Genomic DNA, 23,290 nt, shown 5'->3' on the forward strand with positions numbered 1-23,290 from the left:
CACACACACACGCACACACACACGTACAGTAAGCCAAAGGCAGATCAAAGACACACACACACACACACACACACACACTTCAAAGGCAATACAGTTGCACACGACGCACACGGCCCACTACTAGCCTTTCCCATTCCTTTTATTTCTGACTGACTTTTTCTGACTTTACTGACTTGTTTGGAAGACAGATAACCAATAAGAAGTCCCCATTTCTCTGTGTGTCTTTGTAAAGAAGACAGGACAGCACTCCTAGTTTTTCACTGTCTGTGCTGATGCTGTCCTGTTTTTCTTCATTTTGAATAGTTCTTGCAGAATGAGCACCCAGTTGCTGTTTACTTGTGTTGACTTGAGCGCATTGTAAAGCTTATGTCTGTGTCCTTTGTGCCTGATGTGATTTGAACTTGTAGGTAAGACACAGTGTGGCTCCTGCACGTCGGCATGTGTGGCGGATTTCTTCAACACAGAAGCACCGCCCCGATTCACCTGCTCCTCACCTTCAGATGCCACAGGTAAATTACCTGGGTTTGGCTTGCTGCTGTTGTAAACAAAGGTGTTACGGAGGGATATTGTAGTTGCATGTAGACTAGTCAGCACACTACCACATCCACACCACATGGGGGCACCGACTACCTTTTGGGGCTCAGTGCCTATAAGAACAGTGGAAGCCATTTTGATAGGGGAGTGGGAGAACACCGGCAAAGAAGGTGGATCTAACAAGAAGCGTCATTTTGTTTCTTTTCCGGTATCCACTTTATGTCGGGTGAACGCCCCTTTAGGAGACCTTCGGTTAGGAGACCTTCGGAGTCCTGAGGTTGAGAATCAATGAAGTCCCCTTAGCACTGTAGATGGCGGTAGCGCACGTCTTGCGCAAACACCTCAAAAAGAGAAGAAGAAGTAGGGGACAACGCCCCCTTAGGAGACCCAACTTGAGCACACGCTTTTGCATTGAGTGGGCGTGTTTTGCGATCTTGGTTTGATTCAGTATTTTTGACACCGGGGAGTTAGCTGGTGAACTGGGGAGCAAGAGGCACCTGCTCGCACGCTGGAGCTGGTTTGGCCAGCGTTGGAGCCAGCGGTACCCGGCTCAGAAGATCTCCCAGATATATGGACCCTGATCGTGCTTGGGCCTTTAGTGTGTATTATGGAACTTTGTATTTTATGGAAGATCGTGGGGTTTCCCTCACAATGATGAACGCTGGCGGAGAGCTAGCTGGAGAAAGGCTCTGGAGACTGAGCTGTACGATATAGACGTCCATGCTTGTGTTTGCCCTGGATCTCAGGTACTGTATATTTGGTCACCCCTTTACACCACATCCATGCACTTAGTATCATACATCACTGACTAACACGTCTTAATGCACACATAATGTTAGGAGAGTTAACAGGGAGATAATTAACTATCATAATAAGGGTCAAATATAATGTTATTATAATCTTGAAACAAAATATTGATCCCGTCATTTAATTTCATCTTCATTCATGGGATAGGAAAATATGTGTTGAGAATAGGATGGGTTTCGTCAAATGGACTCAGCGCTGACGCACAGGCAGAGCTTTAGTGCAACATTTAAGCGATAGAGTTGGTCTGGTCGTGCAATGAGATTTGAAAGTACTGTGTGTCAACATAACCGCAGAAATACACCAGCGGCGATCTGAGCGAGTCGAGCGACGGAAGTAATTGACTTTGTATTGAGTCGAGAGACAAAAGCGATTCTGGAGACTAGAGCGATTTGCGCGACGAGCGCGACAATTTGAAGTTGAAATCTTTTCAACTTTCTATGACGCGGTTCGGCGACAAGCCGCGACAGCCAATGACTGTATAGAGGTCAGTGACCACAGCCAATGGGAATGCTTGAATGCTTTGCCTTCTGCCTGTACGGACATACTCTTGTCTCCTCAATCGCTCTTATCGCTTGCTGCTGCACTCTGTCGCTTGAATCGCGTCGCCGCTGGTGTATCTCTGCGGTAATATTGCCTCATTTAATTTTCCATAACTGGTGATCTTCATAACATAAGCAAATAAATAAGCCCAACGTCATAGTAGCTGTATCTCAAAGTCAAGGATCCTGGCCTTGTTCGGACATAAAACGACCAGTGATTGGATAATCTTTGGTGAACTCCGCGGAGTATCCAACCACTGGGCTTTTCACGCCCTACCAAGGCCAGGATCCTTGATTTTGAGATACAGCCAGTGTGTACTGTGCAGTGTGCGTTAGGTCTGCAAAGGTAGCATCCTCTACTTTTGGCAGTTAACAAAGCGATATGTTCATTGCCACCACCACCAAATTCCTGTTGTTCTCAGGAAATCACAGGTTTAATAAAGTCTGTGGTCTGACAGTTACTCCAGGGTCAACGTTTTCTCAGAATTATGCACCCTTTTCTTTTGATAAATTGTGACTTTGGTGGTGAAGGGAACGTGGCAACGTTTGCGCAACATTCAGTGTTTTGAGACCATTACGAATAAGTCCTGTGTGAAGTCAGCTTATGTGAAGTATGTCCTTGTTAAAGTGTTAGTTTCACCCACAGTAACTGATGAGCTGCTGTACTCTTTTGATCAGTTCACCAAACTAGCTTGTCTTGTTTTTCATGAGACAGTTGTCTGAAAGAATGTTTCAACATGTTTTTTAAACCCAAATCACCTGCAAAAAACACCTGCTGAACCTGCTGGTCATTCATGTCCTGAGGCAGCGAAACAGCCCTAAAGTATAAAACTCTTAACCTGGGCGAAAGCAGACTGTTGACTCCGTCAAGCAAAAGGTTGAACTTTTGTTACATCTGTCAAATATTTTTCCTCAGAAGCTTGGTATGCATTGTCAATATGTTTTAAGCGAAATTGAGACAAGCCTTGATGCTCTCCTTGTCAGAGGTGGCTTTGGCCTTGCGTGCATGCACTCTGACTCTGACATGCATGCAATGTTTGCCTAGTCTTATCCTTATGGTTGAGTCATGAGCACTTCCATGTTATGGGGTATTCAACACCTCCAGTTGGTAAGAAGTTGTTCTGTATTCCTTTCTGAACTCTTGGATCCACCATCACTGTCTTCTTGGGGTAATTTTAGTGTGGCAGACAGCCAGTCTTAGAAATGTTCACCACTAGATCATGCTTTCTCCAATTGTAGATAATGGCTCTCACCATGGTTTGGAGCTCAAACTATTGTTTTAAATAAAGGCTTTTTGTACTTTTTTGGACAAAAAGAGTGCCTTGGACTCCCTCCATTTTGATGACATTTGCAGAGTATTTGCTATTCCGAGTTGAGCTGATGGTTGAGCCTTAGCGGTGTTAGGGTGTAACCTGTATGACACTGTCCGTGACCGTGCTTGAGAGCTGACGCAGTAAGTGTTGCCACATGCCTACGTTTTTCCAGAGTTGTCCCGGTTTGTTTATGGTCTGTCCAGGAAAATTGAATAACTGGTTTTTCCTAACGCACTTCCTCATATTACCCCATTGAAATAAGCACATATAATTAATGTTTGTCAAGGTAGTAGGTGTTTGTTGTCAAGGTGTTAGGTGCTTGTTGTCAAGGAGGCTGCCTGAAAAATACTGTGGACCACTCATTGTTTTGGATCAAGATGTCAGAAGCTCTGAGGAATCGTTTCAGCATTGCCTAAAGACCCTCAGTTATATACAGTACATGTTATCTACAAGCCATGCATTGCAACGTGCTGAGATACGTTCTGATTAGCTGATGCCCTGATAGAAACAACAGACATGATGACACGCACAGTGCACAGCAATAATGAGTACACCCCTGTTGAAAAGTAACATTCTGAACAATATTTTAATAAACACACGTTATTCCTGAAATGCTCATAGAGTAAGTGTAAACAACATCTGTTGAGCATAGGCCTACGACAGAAAATTAAGGTCAATAGTATAACTTAACTGACATATTTGTCCATTTTTGTGAAATTATGCTGGTGCAAAAGTGAATACTTATTATTGCTGTGCAGTGTATGACAGAATGACCTTTGAATGGATAAAAGCAGCATGGAAGTGTAACGTAATGTCATGTAAACGCTTGTGTTTCAGGGAAAGCCCTGCCCCTCCCCAGTTTGACAGCAGACCTGTCTGATGCCAGCTTTGCCTGGCTTGTGTCAAGCATAGGTGAGTACTGAACCCTGAGGTATGCCTTTCTCTATACGCCTATCAACATTCCTGAGGTAAACCTAACCTCCGGTTATTAATGTTAGTCTGTCAAGCTTGGCATTGACAATTTTCATAAATTTGTATACATACACTTTGGGTTGCCAACTATCAATGAGAAAAATACGGGACACTTCATTGTCGTGGGAGGTCTGGGGGTCCTCCTCCAGAGAAAATTGTATTTCTTAGATGTAATTTCCTGCATTTTAACGTCCAGTTTCAGTTCAATACGGAACCCGTACTTATATTTCTAAATACGGGACGATTCCGTATTCAAGGGACAGTTGGCAACCCTTTTTCTCATTCTCTGACATCAAATCAGATTAAACCTGTCCAATGTAGGTAAATTAGGATTATTAAAGGGGCTCTAGGTAGGATTAAACGTTTAATTAATCACTGTCCCGAGTCAGCCGATGCTTATTTGAGTCATTAGTACGGTAAGTGAAGGATGACTCTCGCAACCTCTTTCATGGTCCACTGTCGGAGAACACGAAGATTTCACACCCTGACCTTTTGCAGTGTCAGGAAGGATGGGTGGGCTCCTTCTTATCATGCAGCACAATCTTTCACTCAAAATCTTTCACTTTCGCTTCCTGTCTCTGAGTCCTTACAGATTGGCTTTTGTCGAAACAAAGGGCGACAATGCTCCACGAATCATGTTGCACATTCGCAGAGCGGATAGTGCAGCCTTGCGTGGTGCGCTTCTGCAGAGTGGATAGTGCAGAAATAGAATGGTGTACTTACAGGGTGTATGTCGCCCTACACACACGCATGCCATTTCCGCTTTGCCCATGAAAGCTCAATGTAATTTAGATCTGATCAAACTCCTTATGAACCGTGTTCTCCTCGTCTCGGCACATTCTTTTGTGCCCACGCAATGTTTATAAATAGGCCCCCGCCTGCCACCTCTTTGCTGATGTTGCAGCCTTGCTATACAGTATAATCAGGGCTCTATATTAACTTTTCCCACCACCAGCCAATTTGGCTAGTAGACATTTTTCTTACTAGCCAAATGGAAGGTCAACTAGCCATTTTTTCTCACCAAAATAAACCATGCGTTAATTATGTTGCTTTTAATTATTTTATTAAACTAGGCTATGTCCTCAACACCGATAAACAATATAAATATTATACTCAATATAATTCAATTCTATAATTATTTAGTAATTATATTTTTATTACCTGCATTTCATCGTCGCTAGATTTTGTTATCTTTTTTTTCACTTACTAATATATCCATGTCAAACTCGTGCAGGGTCTTTGCGATGGCGTGGGCGTTATGTAAGGGTTAATGTTCGGCGAGAAGGTTGCTACCGTGGAATAGCAGCACGACAGAGAGAATCTTTAGACCCCGACGCGGAGCGGAGGGGTCTTGTTCTCTCTGAAGTGCTGCTATTCCACAAAGCGACCGACTCGCCGAAAGTTAACCCGCTTATTATATGGATATACTTGAGTGATTCACACATGGCTGGGACATTTCTTTAGGCCTATTTAATGTTAAGATTGTTGCTGCGCAAAACAAAACAGTGCCGTTGTGGAACACCGCTAGGCAACAGCTAGGTAGCCAGGACAACAGGTGTTGTCTATCACAGCAGCTGATTAGAGTCTTGTTGAAAAGTCGCTTTAGCAGTGAAAAGTCTTGTTGCCATTGACAGCGGTCTGTTATAGACCAACCCGTCCGTTATCGAAAAATAACAGACGTGCGAACGTTGGGGAGCCCCGTTGAAATGAATGGAGAATTCGACCGATGACGTCACACCATATAATAATAGGAAACGACAACTCCATCGTTGGTAGTTGCGAGGACCTCGCAAATATCAGACGGCTTCTGACGGCAACTACACTGTTTTGACAGACAGCTGTCCTGTTCCTCCATTCACTCACGCCGTTTTCGCTCCACCAATACTCTATTTCACCGTCACAACAGTTACGCTGCTATTACTTGCATTCATCGACGCATAACCTTGCTTTAACCACTGCCACATTATTTTTCATCTGACCACAACCTACAAAACCGAAGTAATCCGCGCTAGTCTGCTCATTGAAAATATTTTATCAACACTAGTTCCAACGCGCGGGTATCAAACACGCAGCCAATGGATTTGAGGCTGCCTTATTGTGATTAACGGTCAGCCAATGGGTGTGGGCTACATCATGATGGTAGGACTAATTTTCATGGGTAATGTAGGCAACGTTTTAACGTTCATCAGACGGCAGCTACAGATCTGTGCGAGCAGCTGTTTAACGTTCAGTCGGGCGTGCGCTACCGGTCAATTTGGCTAGTGGATGATTTTTTTCTACCAGCCAAAATGATTTTTCATCCGCATTTGGCGTGTTGGCGGGCGTTCATTTAGAGCCCTGAGTATAACTCACCACTACATCTACCTAGAGCATCCAGGGTTGCACGACACTTAATAGTGAACAAGACTGTTTGAGAAGTAGTCTTGATGTATTCATTTCTGCTTCTGAGCTTTGGTTAAGCTTGTATTTATTGAAATATTCTTCAACGTGACACTGAAGAAGGCTCTGTGCAGCCGAAACGTCTGTCATGTCAGTCCCTGCAAAGTTAAAATAAAATAAAACCACAAGAAAGAAGAAAAATTGAGTGCGATCCATTCCCTACTACTAGATTACTTCAGAGACGCACCAACAAGACGGAAGAGCGCGGTGTGTGAAAGATAACCTTGAAATATTCTTCAAAAATGCAATTTCCAAATGGGGTGTACACATTTTAGCACTGTGTATGATTGCAATATAGGAACTTGCTGAACGATATTGCTGTGAATGATCACATACAGAGCGATATTTCTGAACTATAAAATGATTTCATCCAATCTAAGCTCTTTAGAATGTACAGACGTTGCCTTTTCCTTGTTGATGTTCCTGAGAAACGGGCGTTATGGTAAGCCAGTGTGAACAGGAATATCTTTATAGTTAGCTTTATACAGCTTTTCCTAGTACACCCCCCTCTGCTTCTTACTGTACCTCTTACTCCAGATAGGCCCGTCGACTCAACTACATCATAACAACATTGCTATGAGAATGCAGTGTGTCCTCAGAAGTCCCCTGCTTCTTACCCTTGGAAACCTCCTTAAAACCCCTGCTTCTTACCATTTGAAGCCCCTTAAACCCCTGATTCTTACCGTTGGAAACCCCTAAAAAAACCCTGCTTCTTACCGTTGGAAACCCCTAAAAAAAACCCTGCTTCTTACCGTTGGAAACCCCTAAAAAAAACCCTGCTTCTTACCGTTGGAAACCCCTAAAAAAACCCTGCTTCTTACCGTTGGAAACCCCTAAAAAAACCCTGCTTCTTACCGTTGGCAACCCCTAAAAAAAACCCTGTTTCTTATCGTTGGAAAACCCTAAACAAACCCGACTTCTTACCGTTGTCTCACCCCTGTGTCCTCTCCTGTTTTCTCTTCTGTGTGCCAGTGTTGTTGAGCCTGCTGTTGGTGGGTCTGCTGTGGTGGTGGAGGCGGTTGACGCCACCCTCCGCTCCCCACTCCGCCACGTCCACCCTCGGGGAGTCATGCGACCCGCTCATGCCCACTGTCGCGCTCAAGGTGAGGCCCCAGGACTCCACTCCTGCCCTCCTGTGCACACACCTGTATGTGGACAGGAACACGCACGCACACACAGACACATTTATGCCGTGTACAGACCAGGAGCGAACGGAGCGAACGAAGCGACGGAAGTCATTATTTCTCTATGGAGGGTACGCGACCTGCGCTACCAAAGCGAATTCGCCAGGAGCGAAGCTTCTTGCGCGACCAGAGCGAATTTTGACGATTAAACTAAATCTAATCGCAGGCGAATTCGCTCTGACGCTGTTCGGCGAAAACCAATCGGAACGTTCATATCTCCGAATGTCCCAGGCTGTCAAGCCAGAGCCGTTATGTGATTAGCTGAATCAAACATGTCAATGCTGCGTCTGCAGCGAATACAGCGAATTCAAGGCGAAACTTCTTCTGCTACCCACGCTACCAGGCAGCGTAGTTCACTCTTGGTCTGGACACGGCATTATGCATACACACCCTCAGAGAGTCATGCAACCTGCTCATTCCCACTGTACACACACCTGAACATGGACAGAAACACACACATGTACACACACGACATATTTGTGCACACACACTTGGATGTGATGTTCTATCCCACCACGCAGACCGACCTACAAATCCTTGTGCATACTGCACATGCACACACACACATACACACACACACACACACACGCACACGCACACACCAACAGTGGCAGGCAGGACCTATATTGTATTGTATTGTAATCGGATGGTAATGTGAGTCAAGGCGGGTGAGCGAATACTTTTGGTAATGTAGTGCTGAAATTTGCAGTAACCGCAATGTCCAACCTAATTCCAATACCTTGAAGGCCCTTTTCTCAATTTCAATGTTGGCGTATTTACTGCGCTTTGCCTTTGTAGGGTAGTACACACACACACACACACACACACACACACACACACACACACACACACACACACACACACACACACACACACACACACACACGCCCACACACACACACACACGCTCATTTGCATCCTAATGAGTTGACTGCCACGTCAGTCTTGGCTGGCTCCAGTCGCAGCCTGGCCTGACCCATTAGTTAGTACAACACCGTCTCAGCTGACCTCAACACACACACACACACACACACACACACACTCAAGCCCAGCCAGCCTAACTAAGAAGCAGTTGTAGGAGGAGGCCTGATCTGACTTGTACACCGGTTCTCTCTGCCACTCCCCATCCCCATCCCTTCCTCCATCCCCAATCCTCCACCCCACAGGAGACTGCCTAATCTGCCCCAAGGAGAGACACTTCGCATGGGGCTTGGGGCATGCGTGAGGGAGCTGGAGTGGAGTGGAGCTGCATTGTCATTGTCGTGGTGTGATGGGATCTAGTGTCTGTGGAGAGCGGATTGGATGATTTCCGCTGAGTCGGCGTCAACCTCTCCTCACCTCACCTCTACGGTCATGTGTCTAGTAGCGTCCTCATACTAGTCTCTCTGCTGACCTTTCCGCTTCCTAACCACCCAGAGGGGAGGGAGGGAGAGAGGTAGAGACACAGAGACAGAGACTGAGACAGAGAGACGTTTCCCAGTGGCTGACTTCCTTAGATTGAGGGGTTTTTTTTTGCTTGCTCAGTATCTGGCCGGGGAAAGAGAAAGGGTTGGTGTAAGGTTAAACACAAACCTGGTGGAGGAGATGATTGAACTCACTGGTTCACACAAGTTCTGAGAGTCTATTTGCAGGTTAATTGCTTCTTATCCCGGACAGATAATAACCGGCACTACTGTTGGTAGTCTCTTTGATCACTGTCCTTCAAACAAAATGTGAAAATGAGGATTCATAGGATGTTTGGATATGATTGGGGTTTTTTGTGTGTGTGTGTCTTTGTGTTTTTCTACTGATTTCTTCTATGAAAGCTTTCCAAAAAAAACAAAAAACAATGATTCCAGTCGGGGGCCTTTTTCTGTTGAAAAAGAACTTTGGCTCTAGTAGTAGCTGATACACGCACAACAGCCTTATGGCACCGTGGTCTGTCTAGGAAACATAGTGAGCCAGTGAAACACGCACGCTATGAAGCAAGTGTGTGAGTCACCTTTTACATATGCTTGAATGACTTCCAGAAGATTAATTAAGGATTAACGAGGCAAGAACAAGGATACCATTATCGTTAACGTGGTTGCGCAAGACTTTAATTAGAGGGCTTGGCTTCTTCAGTTCTTATAAACCATGGCGCGCCTGCTTCCTTGGTATACTGCACACCTTTTACTATCTGAGTGTTTGCCATTGATAAGAAAGCTACTGTGTATCTGATATGGGAGATGAGCTATTGGGGATGGGTTATTCTCCATTTGTATTGAAATGGTTCGCTGTGAATCACCAGTGTAACATGGAATATGATGCCTCCTTGGTACCAAGGTTACCACAAAATATTTGTCATACTGTACTACCTGATCATAGAAAGGTTATGATGTATGCATTGATTGTGCCTTACTGTCAGTAGAGCACATTTTTGGCACTTTTGTCTTCCTTTCTGTTCTCGAATTCTAACATGTTTTGTTTTAGTGTCATTAATTTAAACCTTAGAGACCTAGAGATTTGAGAGGTACTGTACAATGAGTATGGCACATATTGGTAACATATTTGTAGTGTTTTATTTGTTCTATTTTGAGTTTGTAAATCTTTATTTATTTTTGAAATTTGTGGCCTTGATGATTCTGCCTTTATGTTTGTGGTTATATGGTTAGTAGCACCGTTAGATTGTACATTTTCAGAATGCAGAGGATTGCAAAACTTTGATTTAAAAAGATGTATTGTTTATTTAATAAACTATTTAATAGATTTGAATCAAAGATTCTGTAGCATTCCTCTTATAATGTCAGTGTAGTTCAAGCAGCTTTTGAATAAAATAAAAAAATAAATCAAAACCTTAACACTTTACCAGTTGTTCTTTCTTCAACATAACCCTGTATTCAGTAAAATTGTGCACATTAATTTCAGTTAGGGGATAATTAATTGTGAAAATATATAATAAGTAATTGTGAAAATATACATACATACAGATATATACAGTAGAGAGAAATATTTCCCAGTTGAGAAGAAAATCCAGTTTCAAAGCCACGCTATCATTGTCCAAGGTTGCAATCCCTAAATCAACTTGTGCCTTTAATCCCTGGCCACTGTATTTAGACCTGTGCTTAAGGAGGACAGGAAGGATGGGAAATAAGATTAAATGCGAGCGAACGGAGAAAGCGATGAGGGGAGGGGAGGGGAGTGGAGGAGGAGGAGGAGGAGGAAAGGGGGGGGGGGGTGTGCTCTGTAACAGATAGCGTTGATCTTGATGGGATAGCGTGGCAGAATGAGCCCTGTCTACACACATGGATTTCCGAGCCGGTAGCAACAGCGGAGGTTAGAAGCATGGGGAACTGAAGGAGATGTTTAGGGCTGCAGGAGGGCACGCTGCCTGGTATCAGGCTTTGGACAGTGGTAGCCTACATTTACTAACAATAACTAGTGGAGTTGAGTTGGAATAGCTTTTTGAAATGTTTTGCTTTCTTGTCCGGGGATGCAGTCTCTTGCTGCTTTATCTCCTTCATGCCATTGGTGCTGAAGTTTCACCTTAACCTTGGACACCTTTCAGGTTGCTCTGGGGTCAACTCGGGCCTTCAACTGTGTTGCTGCCAGTAGGTTTTGTGGGAATTTAATCGCCGATCCATTCAGTCTGGGGACTGGGAAGAAAGGACAGGCTGGGGGGAAAAGGACAGACGATTCGCAATGGCACAGACACACCTTGTCTGCTGGTAAGATATCTGGCAATGAAGTCACCTTTCATTGATCTATTCATTCATACGGACAATAAGACGGTGCTTTCATTGGGAAGCTTTGCAGAAATGTCTGGGAATTAATTCATCATTCATCCATTAATTAATTTGTACTGACAAAAAGATGGTGCTTTCAAGATGGCAGCAGCCCAATTGGACCGCTAGAAAGCTGTGTGGGAATTAAGTCACCATTCTTTAATTAATTCACCCATAACTGAGAAGGAGGCTTCTCAGCTTCCTTCCAGGATGGCGGCCACACACATGGGGAGGAAGCTCTCGAAGAGGCGCTCCACAATGTTCTCCAACCTGAAGCTCATGGACAACTTCTCCCGCACCGTGGACGACGAAGTCCCCTTTTCCCAAGACCGCATGATCAAGGCCTGGAATTCCATGGAGAACCTGGAGAAGGAGGAGCCTGAGACCCTGCAGAAGAAGACTCGCCACACAACAACCACAACAACAACGACAACAACAACAACAAGAAAGCCCTTGGGGAAAATAGCCCACGCGCCAGCGAGGAAACCTTCATCTCACATCATGAACATCAATGTGGGCGGCCGCACGTTCCTGATCCCCAAGAGCCTGGCGGCGAGGCACCCCAAGACGCGCATCGGCTCGCTGGCTCTCTGCACCAACCGCGTGGAGCAGCTGACTCTCTGCGACGACTACTCCGTCCGCAAGAACGAGTTCTTCTTCGACCGCGACCCCGTGTTCTTCAACTACGTCTTCCGGTTCTACCACAGCGGCGTGCTGTGGGTGATGCAGGAGCTGTGCCCCATCAACTTCGAGGAGGAGATCAAGTACTGGGGCGTGGGCCTGAAGGACACCCAGCGCTGCTGCCGCATCCTCTTCGAAGAGAAGGTGGACGAGCTGCGTGACTACCTGAAGGTAGGGGTGGGCAATATGATGACGATATAAATCGTGAATCGTGATATTATATCGAGTACAAGTGTAACCCGACGTATTACTGCGCACTGCATCCCCCTCCGGGGTGCGAACTCGCCACCACGTCTATGGGAGTCACAGTACGATACCGCTGGACCAAGAGATTAGTCTCCCGGTCCAACGGCATCGGCACTGTATGAGGCTTTGGGAGGGAGGTTTTACCAAGGTTCTACGCCAACTCTGCTAGTTAGCCTCCGTTACACTAGATCGTCTCGAATCTGCCAAAGTTAAGAAATCGTATACATCGTCTTGCAGTGAGGATGTTAACCATCATCAGTATCAAAGTGATGTTTACTTACTTGTGTTGTTGTCTTCTCTTTTATTCTTAACATTATTGTATTCTAATTGTCCACTTTATGAGTGTCATCAGTGTGTTAACATTTTATTAACTGCAAATTACAAATCGCAAGCATATAAAAATTAATGTTTGTTGTTTTTATTTTTTGGATGGAAGATCGTGATTTAAAAAAAATCGAAATCGAGATTTCATGACATTTTTGCTATATCGCCCCCCACCCCTACCCGAAGGTGGAGCGCGAGCTCATGGCTCAGATCGAGCACCATATCGACGAGGACGGCTTCAAAACCATGTTCCTGGGCGGCGTGCGCAAGGCCCTCTGGGACCTGATGGAGAATCCGTACTCGTCCCTCCCCGCCAAGGCCTTCGCCGTCTTCTCCAGCCTCTTCGTGCTCATCTCCATCGTGGCCATGACGCTCAACACGGTCAAGGAGCTGAAGTGCGAGGCGGTGTACGGCAAGACCTACTTCGAGTGCATAGAGATCTTCTCCATCCTCTTCTTCACCGCCGAGTACTTCCTGCGGCTGCTGACCACCTGCGACGTGGGACACTTCCTGCGGAGCGCGCTGAACTTTGTTGACTTGGTGGCCGTCATGCCGTACTTCATCCAGCTGGTCTTCGAGGCCTTCAGCGACCCGGAGGACGTCAGCGCGCAGGACGACCTCAAGACCATGGCAAGGGTCAGCAAGGTCAGCAAGATCCTCAAGATCGTCAAGCTCATGCGCATCTTCCGCATTCTCAAGCTGGCGCGCCACTCCACGGGCATGCGGGCCTTCGGTTTCACCCTGCGCCAATGCTACCAGCAGGTACCTTTTTTTGCATCGTTTACTTTACAGTATTATTTATTGTTTTGAATATTACAACTGATGTGCAATTCACTGTTTATTATTATTAGTAGTAGTAGTGTTATTAATGTTTACTATTTTGTTTAAATATATAACCTAACTATTAAAGGAGAAGTCCAGTTTTTTTAACATTAAGGCCATTTTCTGGGTGGTCTGCAATGTTTTAGAGTCCCCCTCACCGTTTATTTCATGTTTGCTGCAGTCTCTGTTATTTGGCTGATTTGGATTTGATCTCAACCAGCTTTAGAATGGCCGTCTATGAGCACCTGCAACTCTGTTCTTAAAATCACCTTAAACATTTGTTTTCGAAAGTCTACAGCTCACAAAGTGGTTAGGGGTGTTCACTAGCAGTCCCAAACAAGTTTCAAGGCGAAATATGGCTTCTGTCATTTTTTATTTGCCATTTTGTGAAAGAAAGTGAAAGTGAAAGTGAAACTTAATTTACAAATTGCTACATAAAACACACATAAAACACGACAGATGCCATATTTCGCTACAAAAATTCTTAAGGAACAACAGTGAATACTGCTGAACACTTGGTGAGTTGCATATTCTTGAAAACAAATGTTAAAGGTGATTTTAAGAACGGAGTTGCAGGTGCCCATAGACGGCCATTCTAAAGCTGGTTGAGATGAAATCCAAATCAGCCAAATAACAGAGACTGCAGCAAACATGAAATAAACGGCGAGGGGGACTCTAAAACATTGCAGACCACTCAGAAAATGGCCTTAATGTTAAAAAAACTGGACTCCTCCTTTAATGTACAACCTATATTATTTGAACGTGGTTCACATCATTTGGTCTACTTTTTTGTGTTGTGCTTTGGACAGTAAAAAGTTATTTGCTGTAAATACTACAGAATACTCTCTAGAGTGCATATTATGGTTAGGCTTTTTACTTCATGTTTTGGTGTTGTTTATATTTTCCAAACTACTCTGCCAAAAAAATACATGGATGCTATTCCATTATATTCAATTCTATTCTCTTCTATTCTGGTCTGGTCTGGTCTATTCTATTCTACTCTTCTCTGTTCTACACCGCATTCCACATTATTACGCAAATGACATTTTTCGCTGTTTCCCCAAATAATCAATATAAATGACAGTCGTCATAATTTTCAAGTCATCAGCCATTAGAGTACAATTAAAAAGTTTTTGAATGAACCTTCCAATGATAACGGTATTTTTTTAAATAATAAAAAACTTAAAATGCCCAAAATGCTCTGTTCCAAATTATTACGCAAAACAGTTTTGTAGTGTTGTAATTCAAATGTCTTTCTTTTTTCCCATTTACATCAAAACAGTTGGCATTTGATACCTTCTAAATTACATTTCAATTTTCAAAACTTGATTATAAGCTGTAACTAGAATGCTGCATTTAACATTGAAGTCAATGGCAGGGCATTGCATGGGAGTTATGGAAGCCCAGATATCCTTGATGCTTAACTCTCAGCTGTTTTTGTTTGTTTGGTCTGGTGACCCACACTTTATTCTTCAATATACCAGTAGGTTTCCATGCCACGTTCAGGTGCTTTGGTGGTATCGACATTCTAACTAACCAGACATAAACCCCATTGAAAATGAATGGGATGTTATGTCTGGTGAGTTAGAATGTCGATACCACCAAAGCACCTAAAGGTGGCATGGAAATCTACTGGTATATTGAAGAGTGAACACTACACTACAAACTACAACACTGCAAAACTGCTTTGCGTAATAATTTGGAACAGAGCATTTTGGGCATTTTAAGTTTTTCATTATTTAAAAAAATACCGTTATCATTGGAAGGTTCATTCAAAAACGTTTTAATTGTACTCTAATGGCTGATGACTTGAAAATTATGACGGCTGTCATTTATATTGATTATTTGGGGAAACAGCGAAAAATGTCATTTGCATAATAATGTGGAATGCGGTGTATTCTGAATGTGCCATAACTCTCCTGTCTGTGTCAGGTGTGCTGCCTGTTCCTCTTCATCGCCATGGGCATCTTCACCTTCTCTGCCCTGCTGCACTCTGTGGAGAGGGATGTGCAGGGCACGCCCTTCAGCAGCATACCCGACGCCTGGTGGTGGGCAGCGGTGAGTGACTGACTGGTACCTGGGCATTGCTCCCATACCTTCTAATCCATTTGTCTCTGTGTGTGTGTTGCGTGTGTTGCATTGTCTTGGCTACTCTTAATCCCAGTAGCCTAAATGACATTCATTTTGTTAAGCCTTTAGATATGCATTAACGTGTGCGTGTGCATGGCGTATGTAGGATATGTATGCATGTATTCACTTGTTGGTAATATTAAACATTGCTTTGTGGTAGCAAAGCCCTTTTAGGGTAAGTACTGTTGATGATGGAGGAAATTGAAAAAAAAAGTCAGATTTGACTTGAGTGGGAACAATAAAGATGTGCATGTCCTCAGAGCAGGACAGGAGTTTGCATGTCAGTAATCAGATTGTGTTTTGATTAATCCTTTTGTGTATGATGCTTTAGTGGAGTTTTTGCACACCATATGGATGGGGTCAGATTACATGCTCCGGAGATGACGGCGGGGACAGATGTCAAGTCCCCTAGCATTTGGGCCAAGTGCTTTTTTAAAGCAAAGTGTTTTTGTTTTTGTTTGTTTGTTTGTTTGTAATTTCTAGTTTCATGCTGCTTCAGATAGTTATAATGTCCAGTGTTTTCCACAGAGGAAGTTGCTACAGACAAAAAACATTGGGTCAGTGCATGTTTTATGCGTTTACCCGCACTGATATATACTGTATGTACTGTATGTGCGCATCTGTTGATCAATTTGGGGTGCTCTGTTTTTATTCTGTGGTGCTGGGCCAGGGTCCAGAGTCCGTATTTTCATGGTGAGTTATATATATTATATTATACTCATTTCAGAGAGATATTTATAGACCCTTTCCAACTCTAACTCCTCCCACACATGATGCAGGAAGTATTATCTTTCCTGCACACTCACTTGCATTGTCCAAAAAAAAAACACTGCCTTGCATAGTCTAGAAGCCGGGATATTTTAAGGGACTCGTGGGCATCAGGAAGTAGCTATGAATACCAAGGAGACTACATTACATTACATTACATCACACTTAGCTGAGACTTGTATCCAAAGCGACTTACAGTTAAGTACTTACTGGGTATTGGTTATAGTCCCTGGAGCAGTGTAGGGTTAGGTGCCTTGCTCAAGAGCACTTCAGCCATGGATGGAGGTGTGGGAAGAGCTAAGGGTAGGATTAGAACCCGCAACCCTCTGCAATCCACGTCCCTAACCATTAGGACACAGCTGCCCTGAGCTTCCGGGAGACTTGGGATGTCTGAACTATCTGAGTTCTGTTTCTGCTCCTCCAGATCAGTATCTCCACGGTGGGTTATGCTGCCGTGGTGTCAGTGTCTGTAATAATCTGAGCGGTATTTATAAGTATCTCCACTGTAATAATGTAATAATGGGCTGTCTTGGGAAAGCTGTTAGGGCGTCAGACTTGTAACCCAAATGTTTCTGGTTTGACTCCTGACCCTCCAGGTTGGTGAGGGGAGTAATTAATTGGTGCTCTCCCCCACACTGCGCCATGTGGGGCTGCCTTCTTGCACGGGTGACGCATAAATGCAATTTCGTTGTGTGCAGTGTGCTGTGTGCACTTGTGTGCTGTGGAGTCCTATGTCATAATGACAATGGGAGTAGGAGTTTCCCATTTGGGCTTCACAATGGGAGTAGGAGTTTCCCATTTGGGCTTTCATGATCTGAGTGGTATTTCTAGGTATCTCCATTGTCAGAACCTGAGTTTTCTTTCTGCTTCTCCAGGTCAGTATCTCCACAGTGGGCTATGGTGACGTGGTGCCGGTGTCGGTGCTGGGCCGGCTGGTGGCGTTCGCCTGCATCTCCTTCGGCATCATCCTGAACGGCATGCCCATCTCCATCCTCTTCAACAAGTTCTCCGACTACTACGCCAAGCTGAAGGCGCAGGAGTATACACAGGTGCGGTCCAAAACTTAAGACCCTCGCCTGCACTGTCAACTACACTTAGTAGGCTACTTCCGGGCGCCATTGGGGGCTGCCCCCTTTGCATGAGTGAGACATAAATGCAGTGGAGTGCTGTGTGTCACAATGAAAATGGGAGTTGGAGTTTCCCAGTTTGGCTTTCTCTTCACTACTATGAAAGTGTGAAGAAATAATCAGACTACTCACATGTTGTAACAAACGTACTATATGCATGGAATGGCAGAGCATTCCTTTGAAATGAGTGAACTGACAAACCGCAGTCCATCTGGTTTACCGTACCATTTTATGTACCGGTATGTCTGAGGCGTTTAAAATGTAGCATCAGCCAATCCGTTTTTTGTGTATGCTTCTAAATGTTATGTCATGGTGGCTTTTCGTCGCATATAGTAGTTTTATTTTATTTCATTCTGCTCACATTGGTAAGGAGTGGGAACTTCTCAAAATGACTAAAATATCATGTATAGGGCCTTTAATACTCTCACAGGTAACTGAGGTGGGCGTACTGTAGTTTATTCTAGGTGCTAGAGATACAAAAACTTTTTCAGATCAGGGTTTGAGAATGTTTGGCTTAAAGGTGCACTGTGCAGGAAATGGTCAAAAAGGTATTGAAACTATGCTGCTCATTGAAACTGGGTTGCCTATTGCCAAATTTGATCTTTTCATGAAGGTTTACTCAGTAATAAACTAATATTTTCTAGTATGGCCCAAGTACAGTCATTTTTTTCAGCTAAAACTTCTGGAACTTAAAAATGTCGGTTCATGGAGAAGATCCCCTTTTCATGTATGATCATGAATACTTACTCATAATGAATACTTACAATTTGATGGTGGTGGTAAGTATTCATGAAAAAGGTAACATTAATGAATCGGTAGCATGAACTCTGGAAATAAACAACTAAAAATCTTACACAGTGCACTTTTAAGGTTCTTGCTACCTCCAGGCGTTGAGCAAGCACAGATAATTCTGACATGGAAGCTATTCCGAAAATGACTGTGAGAGGCCTGGGGTCAATGTGGGATTTAAGGCATCTTAGAGTATTAAACACTGCTGTCCAAAACTCTGATAGTTTGGGGCAGGACCAAAACATATTGACATGGTCTGCTGGTGAGGCCTTGCATCTGTTACAGACCTCACTTCTGTCTCAAAATATTTGTTGCTAATTTTACATATATGAAAGGCATTCTGTGAAGAATTTTTGATCGCAAAAGTCCATGCCTAGCTCATATGGAGATTGAGTGGACAAGGGAAAGCACCTGTTGCCACTGTGTATCAGAGATGGTTAGAGCTAATGTGGACGGAGGTGTTCCTGCACAGTTTGTCCCCCTCAGGGTGCGAACCTGCTACCTCGTCAACTACATTGGTTCGGCAATGGGAGTCACAGTGTGAGCGCGCTGAGCTAAAGGGCCGGTCCGCTATCCCAACGCTACCGCACTGTATTGAGGCTTCGGGAGGGAGGTTTACTAACCACGCCGAACTCTGCTAGTTGACCTCCGTTACACTAAGTCCTGTTCTCATGTCTGTTTAAAGGACGCAATGGGGTCCTAGTGGGAAAATTAAATAGAACTATAAATAAGAGAAGTTAGACCTTTTCTGCGAGATTAAGAGAATATATTCCAGTTCTGGGGGGCACTCTTTAAAATTGGGGAGGTTTGTAGCTTTTAATAGTAATTTTAGTAGTTTATTTCCCAAATGTATGCTGCCCATTCACAAATTGGTTGGTCTGGTCTGGTTTGATCAGAGTATGATTTTGTAGCCAAAGATGTCTACAGTATGCCGTCTGACTGGTGATTCAAGATGGTGGATTTACATGGGAAAGTTCTGTCGATTCATGCATGAAGAGTTTGCATTTCCAAGCCACAGTTGATGAAATGTGTGACTAGACTTGGCAGCATAACTTCTGGAAATTAACCACTAAAAACTATCCTTAATTTCTATTTCTCAGTTCATCATACAATGATTCGCCTGTATGTTGGGTGCTCTACTTAAAGGACCAGTTCAGTCAATTTCAATATGCTGTTGTATTGCTCATGCTACCCTTGACTTGTCAGTACCCGGTGATGCCACATTTTTCGGCTAGCCCTTTCTGAGATATGAGCTATTCTAATGGGGGCAGCGTTTGTTTACTTTTTTTTTTAATTAATATAGGCCTACTCTAAATATTTTCCCATAAGGTACCGCTGTTTGCTAGTTGTCTGCTGATGTTGTATAACCTTTCGGATGTTTTTGGGAATAAATACAAATGTTTTTATGAAATGTAAACAAAGAGCTGCCCCCATTACAATGACCAAGATCTCAGAAAAGGCTGAAGAAGAAAAAAAAAAAACTCAGGTACTGACAAGTCCAGGGTAGTGTGAGCATTACAACTGCATGTTGAAATTGACCAAACTGGTCCTTTAAGAAAGCAAGGGAAACAATCAACTCAATCACACCAATAATGAATAGGAAGAGTGTCTTGGATGTGTTTTTGCCTCTCTTTAATCACCAATCTGTATCTCCCACACGCCGTGCTCTTCCTTCTTGTTGGTGCGTCCCTGAAGGAATCAAGCAAGTAGGGAATAGATCGCTCTCAGTTGGTTTCTTCTTTTTCCTTTTTCTTTTTCTTTTCATTCATTCATCGCAGGGTCAGACAGACGTTTCAGCTACAAGAGTCTTCATGATGAAGGCTCTTGTAGCCAAAACGTCTGTCTGACCCTGAAATGAATGAAAGAAAAGAAAAAGGAAAAAGAAGAAACTGAGTGCAATCTATTCCCTACTTGCTCTCTCTACTCATCCCAATGTGTTGATGAAACGTGTCCTCCACAGGCCACAGGTGTGCAGAGCGGGCTGCAGGTGAAGAGGCGTCTGCGGAGGAAGATGGACATGTGTTTCCACCCCGCGCCGCGCGAGATAGAGGTGATCACCTGAGAGACCAGAGGAGACGCGGGTACACACCTGAGCGGACACGAGAGGAGACACCTGAGCAGACACGAGAGGAGACACCTGAGCAGACACAAGAGGAGACACATGAGAAGAGATGGAAGTGCTCCCCTGAGAGTAGAGTAGAGTAGAGTAGAGGAGAAGAGATGGGTGTACACCATGATCTCGGAACTGCAGTCCTCAACTCTCAATACTTCCATGATCTTCTGACCATAGAGGAGAGGAGACAGATGTGCTCACCTGGGTGAAGATGAGGCCGATTTCCCCACACGAGCTTGGGTTCTTTCCTGCTGACATGACGTGAGGCTACTAGAGCATGTCTGCTCACACGAGAGCAATGTCCATCACAACAAGGGAGCTTTTGTGGTGTGCGGATATTTATTCCTTTTTTCATTGCGTTTCTCCCACTGTGATAGCTTTTTTGGGATGTGCGCGCACCTCACAACCTTTTGAGCAATAGCCATCAGACCATCTGAGCTCTGATACTGGGCATGTATTGTATTCCCACCTTAACTCGCAGGACATGGACATGTTCACATGAGCTCAATAACTATGTTTTATGTGTCCACCTGACATCAGCAGCTGGACATTTACTCACCTCATCTCAACAGTTACATGCTCAGGTGAAATTCGTAGCTGAATGTCCTCATCTGAGGTCATTGGTTACCTGCCGAAGTGAGCTCTGCAGCTAGACATGTTTCCTTCCCAACTTAGCAGCGGTTGGACGTGTCTTTTCACCTCACGTCCAATCAGATGGATGTGCCCATCTCAGCCCAATAGCTGGAGATGTTTGTCTGCATCAGCTTAGCGTTAAAAAATGTGTTTATACCTCATGTTGAACAAGATGGTTGTGCCCTCCTGAGCTCATCAAATGGACGATGTGTTCATACATACACCTGAGCTCAATACTTACATGTTCAAGAGAGCTGAGAGGAGACAAAAATGTGCTGTTCTGAGCACAATAGCTACGTGAGCACAACAACTGAACATGTGTGTGCAGTGCACCTTGCACCCTCAAGGGTGAGTTTGTTCTATAGCTACTGTATGTGCCCACCGAAGTTCAGCAGCTGGATATGGGCTTACAGCCAGTGCTAGAGGAGACGGCTACTGTATGCCCAGAGTCGGACTTTACATTAGGCAAACCTAGGCAATTGCCTAGGGCCCTGACCAAATTTGCCCTCCATAGGGGCCCCTATCTGTCACAACAGTCGCAATAAACGCACAAAAAGTAGGCCTGGTCTTAATTTGTCACTTATGTAATTGAAGATATGCTGTTTGAGACCAAACACTAAAATAGCACCCTTGCACCTTCAATGACAATTGGTGACCTTTATTTTGTGTATGTGTTTAAAGAATGACTTTTGAGGGGCCCATGTTTATATTTTGCCTAGGGCCCCAAAATGGCTTGATGCGCCCCTGTGTATGCCAATACAGTACAAGCTCATTAGTTAAGTCCACATCAGAGAGCTATAAACGTACACGCCTGGCTCCCATGTGTCTCTTTTTACTATGTCAAGGCTGTCTTCCCTGCATACGGTATACAGTTTGTACAATGGGGCTAATACTATTATGCGAAAATTATGTTTGAAGATTATTTGAAAGGTATTGGTGGTGTTGTCTTCTGCTTCATATTGGTAAATGCTAGTATGAATACGCATGTAAACACCAATTTTTTCAGACCCATGATCAATATTACCGAATTTACGTAGAAAACAAGTGTAAAGAATGGGTGGATAAGGATGTTATACAAGTTTGCTTTTTTGAGAGTAGAAAGAAGAAAGCAACAGCACCAATATTTTTTTGCAGTTTTCTCCAAAATAGAACATTGTTGCATAATAGCATTAGCCTCACTGTATATAATGCCATTTATTTATTTGCCTTTACTTTCACTGTTTATTTTTTAACCAACCAACCTTGCACAATACGGCTCTAAATGCATCAGGCAGGCTAAACATGCCTATCTGCCCTCATGGCAGTAGAAACAGCCCCTCAGCGCTTACTGCAAACGCACACTGTTGGTAATCGTGTCTTTTTTTGCCCCTTTACCTAATTCCAGTCAGGAATTTCTGAAATGTCTTTCTAACCTATATACATGTACACAGTACATACACTACTCCAAAAAATGAAGGTGACACCAAAACAGTGCCATGCAACTCCAAATGAGTCATTCTTCTGCGGTATCAGCTTGTCCATCTTTTGGCATGTCTCCTGGTATCTCCTCTATCTTCTGGAAAATGAGCTGGGGGACACAGCAAACCTTCTTGCCACCGTGCAGATTTGATGGGCCATATTGGATTAACAACTTTACAGGGGCGATTTCAGTGTGTGATGATCAACAACGCTTCGCCGTACATCCAGAGTGGGGACACTAACAAAATATACGTGATCAAAAAATCAGCCAGTAAGGATGAAAAAAGAGAATGGTCTGTGGACACCACCTGCAGAATAACTTTTTTTTTTTTTAAATCTACCTTCCTAAGTGGACAGTGGATATCACAGAAGTATGATTAACTTGCAGTTGCATTGCGTTTTTTGGTGTTCCCATTGTTTTTTGGAGCAGTGTATATATTTTATAATTAATTTATTACTTCAGTAATTTGTGTTTAAATGCCTAATGTGAACAAACTATGCATATGATGTAAAAGAGGAGTTTTTTTGTCATCACCGTCACATTTTGTGTCTGCTTGTTCCACATGTGACTGGATTGTGCTGGTTAATGAGATTATTTACAACATTATAAGACATACACTATTAGTATTCATTGTGAGCTAAAATTATACTATAGCCTCCTCTGAGGC

The 23,290-nt window shown here is 43.8% G+C and overlaps 2 protein-coding genes across 2 annotated transcripts in view; both read left to right on the forward strand.

Annotated features, from left to right (window-relative positions):
• LOC134450991 (very low-density lipoprotein receptor-like) overlaps positions 1-10,607 on the forward strand; it is a 32,398-nt gene extending 21,791 nt beyond the window's left edge. The window contains exons 12-15 of the mRNA XM_063201072.1: positions 408-509; positions 4,031-4,105; positions 7,577-7,707; positions 8,955-10,607. Of these exons, the coding sequence (XP_063057142.1) occupies positions 408-509; positions 4,031-4,105; positions 7,577-7,707; positions 8,955-8,966 (320 nt within the window). The 3' untranslated portion in view covers positions 8,967-10,607. The remainder of the gene's footprint in view (positions 1-407; positions 510-4,030; positions 4,106-7,576; positions 7,708-8,954) is intronic.
• Positions 10,608-11,753: 1,146 nt separating this feature from the next.
• Positions 11,754-21,780, forward strand: LOC134450299 (potassium voltage-gated channel subfamily V member 2-like). The gene is made up of 5 exons (XM_063200144.1): positions 11,754-12,383; positions 12,969-13,544; positions 15,537-15,662; positions 17,378-17,551; positions 20,379-21,780. The coding sequence occupies exons 1-5, from the start codon at positions 11,757-11,759 to the stop codon at positions 20,478-20,480; spliced, it is 1,605 nt and encodes a 534-aa protein (XP_063056214.1). The 5' UTR covers positions 11,754-11,756; the 3' UTR covers positions 20,481-21,780.
• Positions 21,781-23,290: the final 1,510 nt, after the last annotated feature.

Source organism: Engraulis encrasicolus, chromosome 6 (genome assembly GCF_034702125.1).
Source record: "Engraulis encrasicolus isolate BLACKSEA-1 chromosome 6, IST_EnEncr_1.0, whole genome shotgun sequence".
Lineage (NCBI taxonomy): Eukaryota > Metazoa > Chordata > Actinopteri > Clupeiformes > Engraulidae > Engraulis > Engraulis encrasicolus.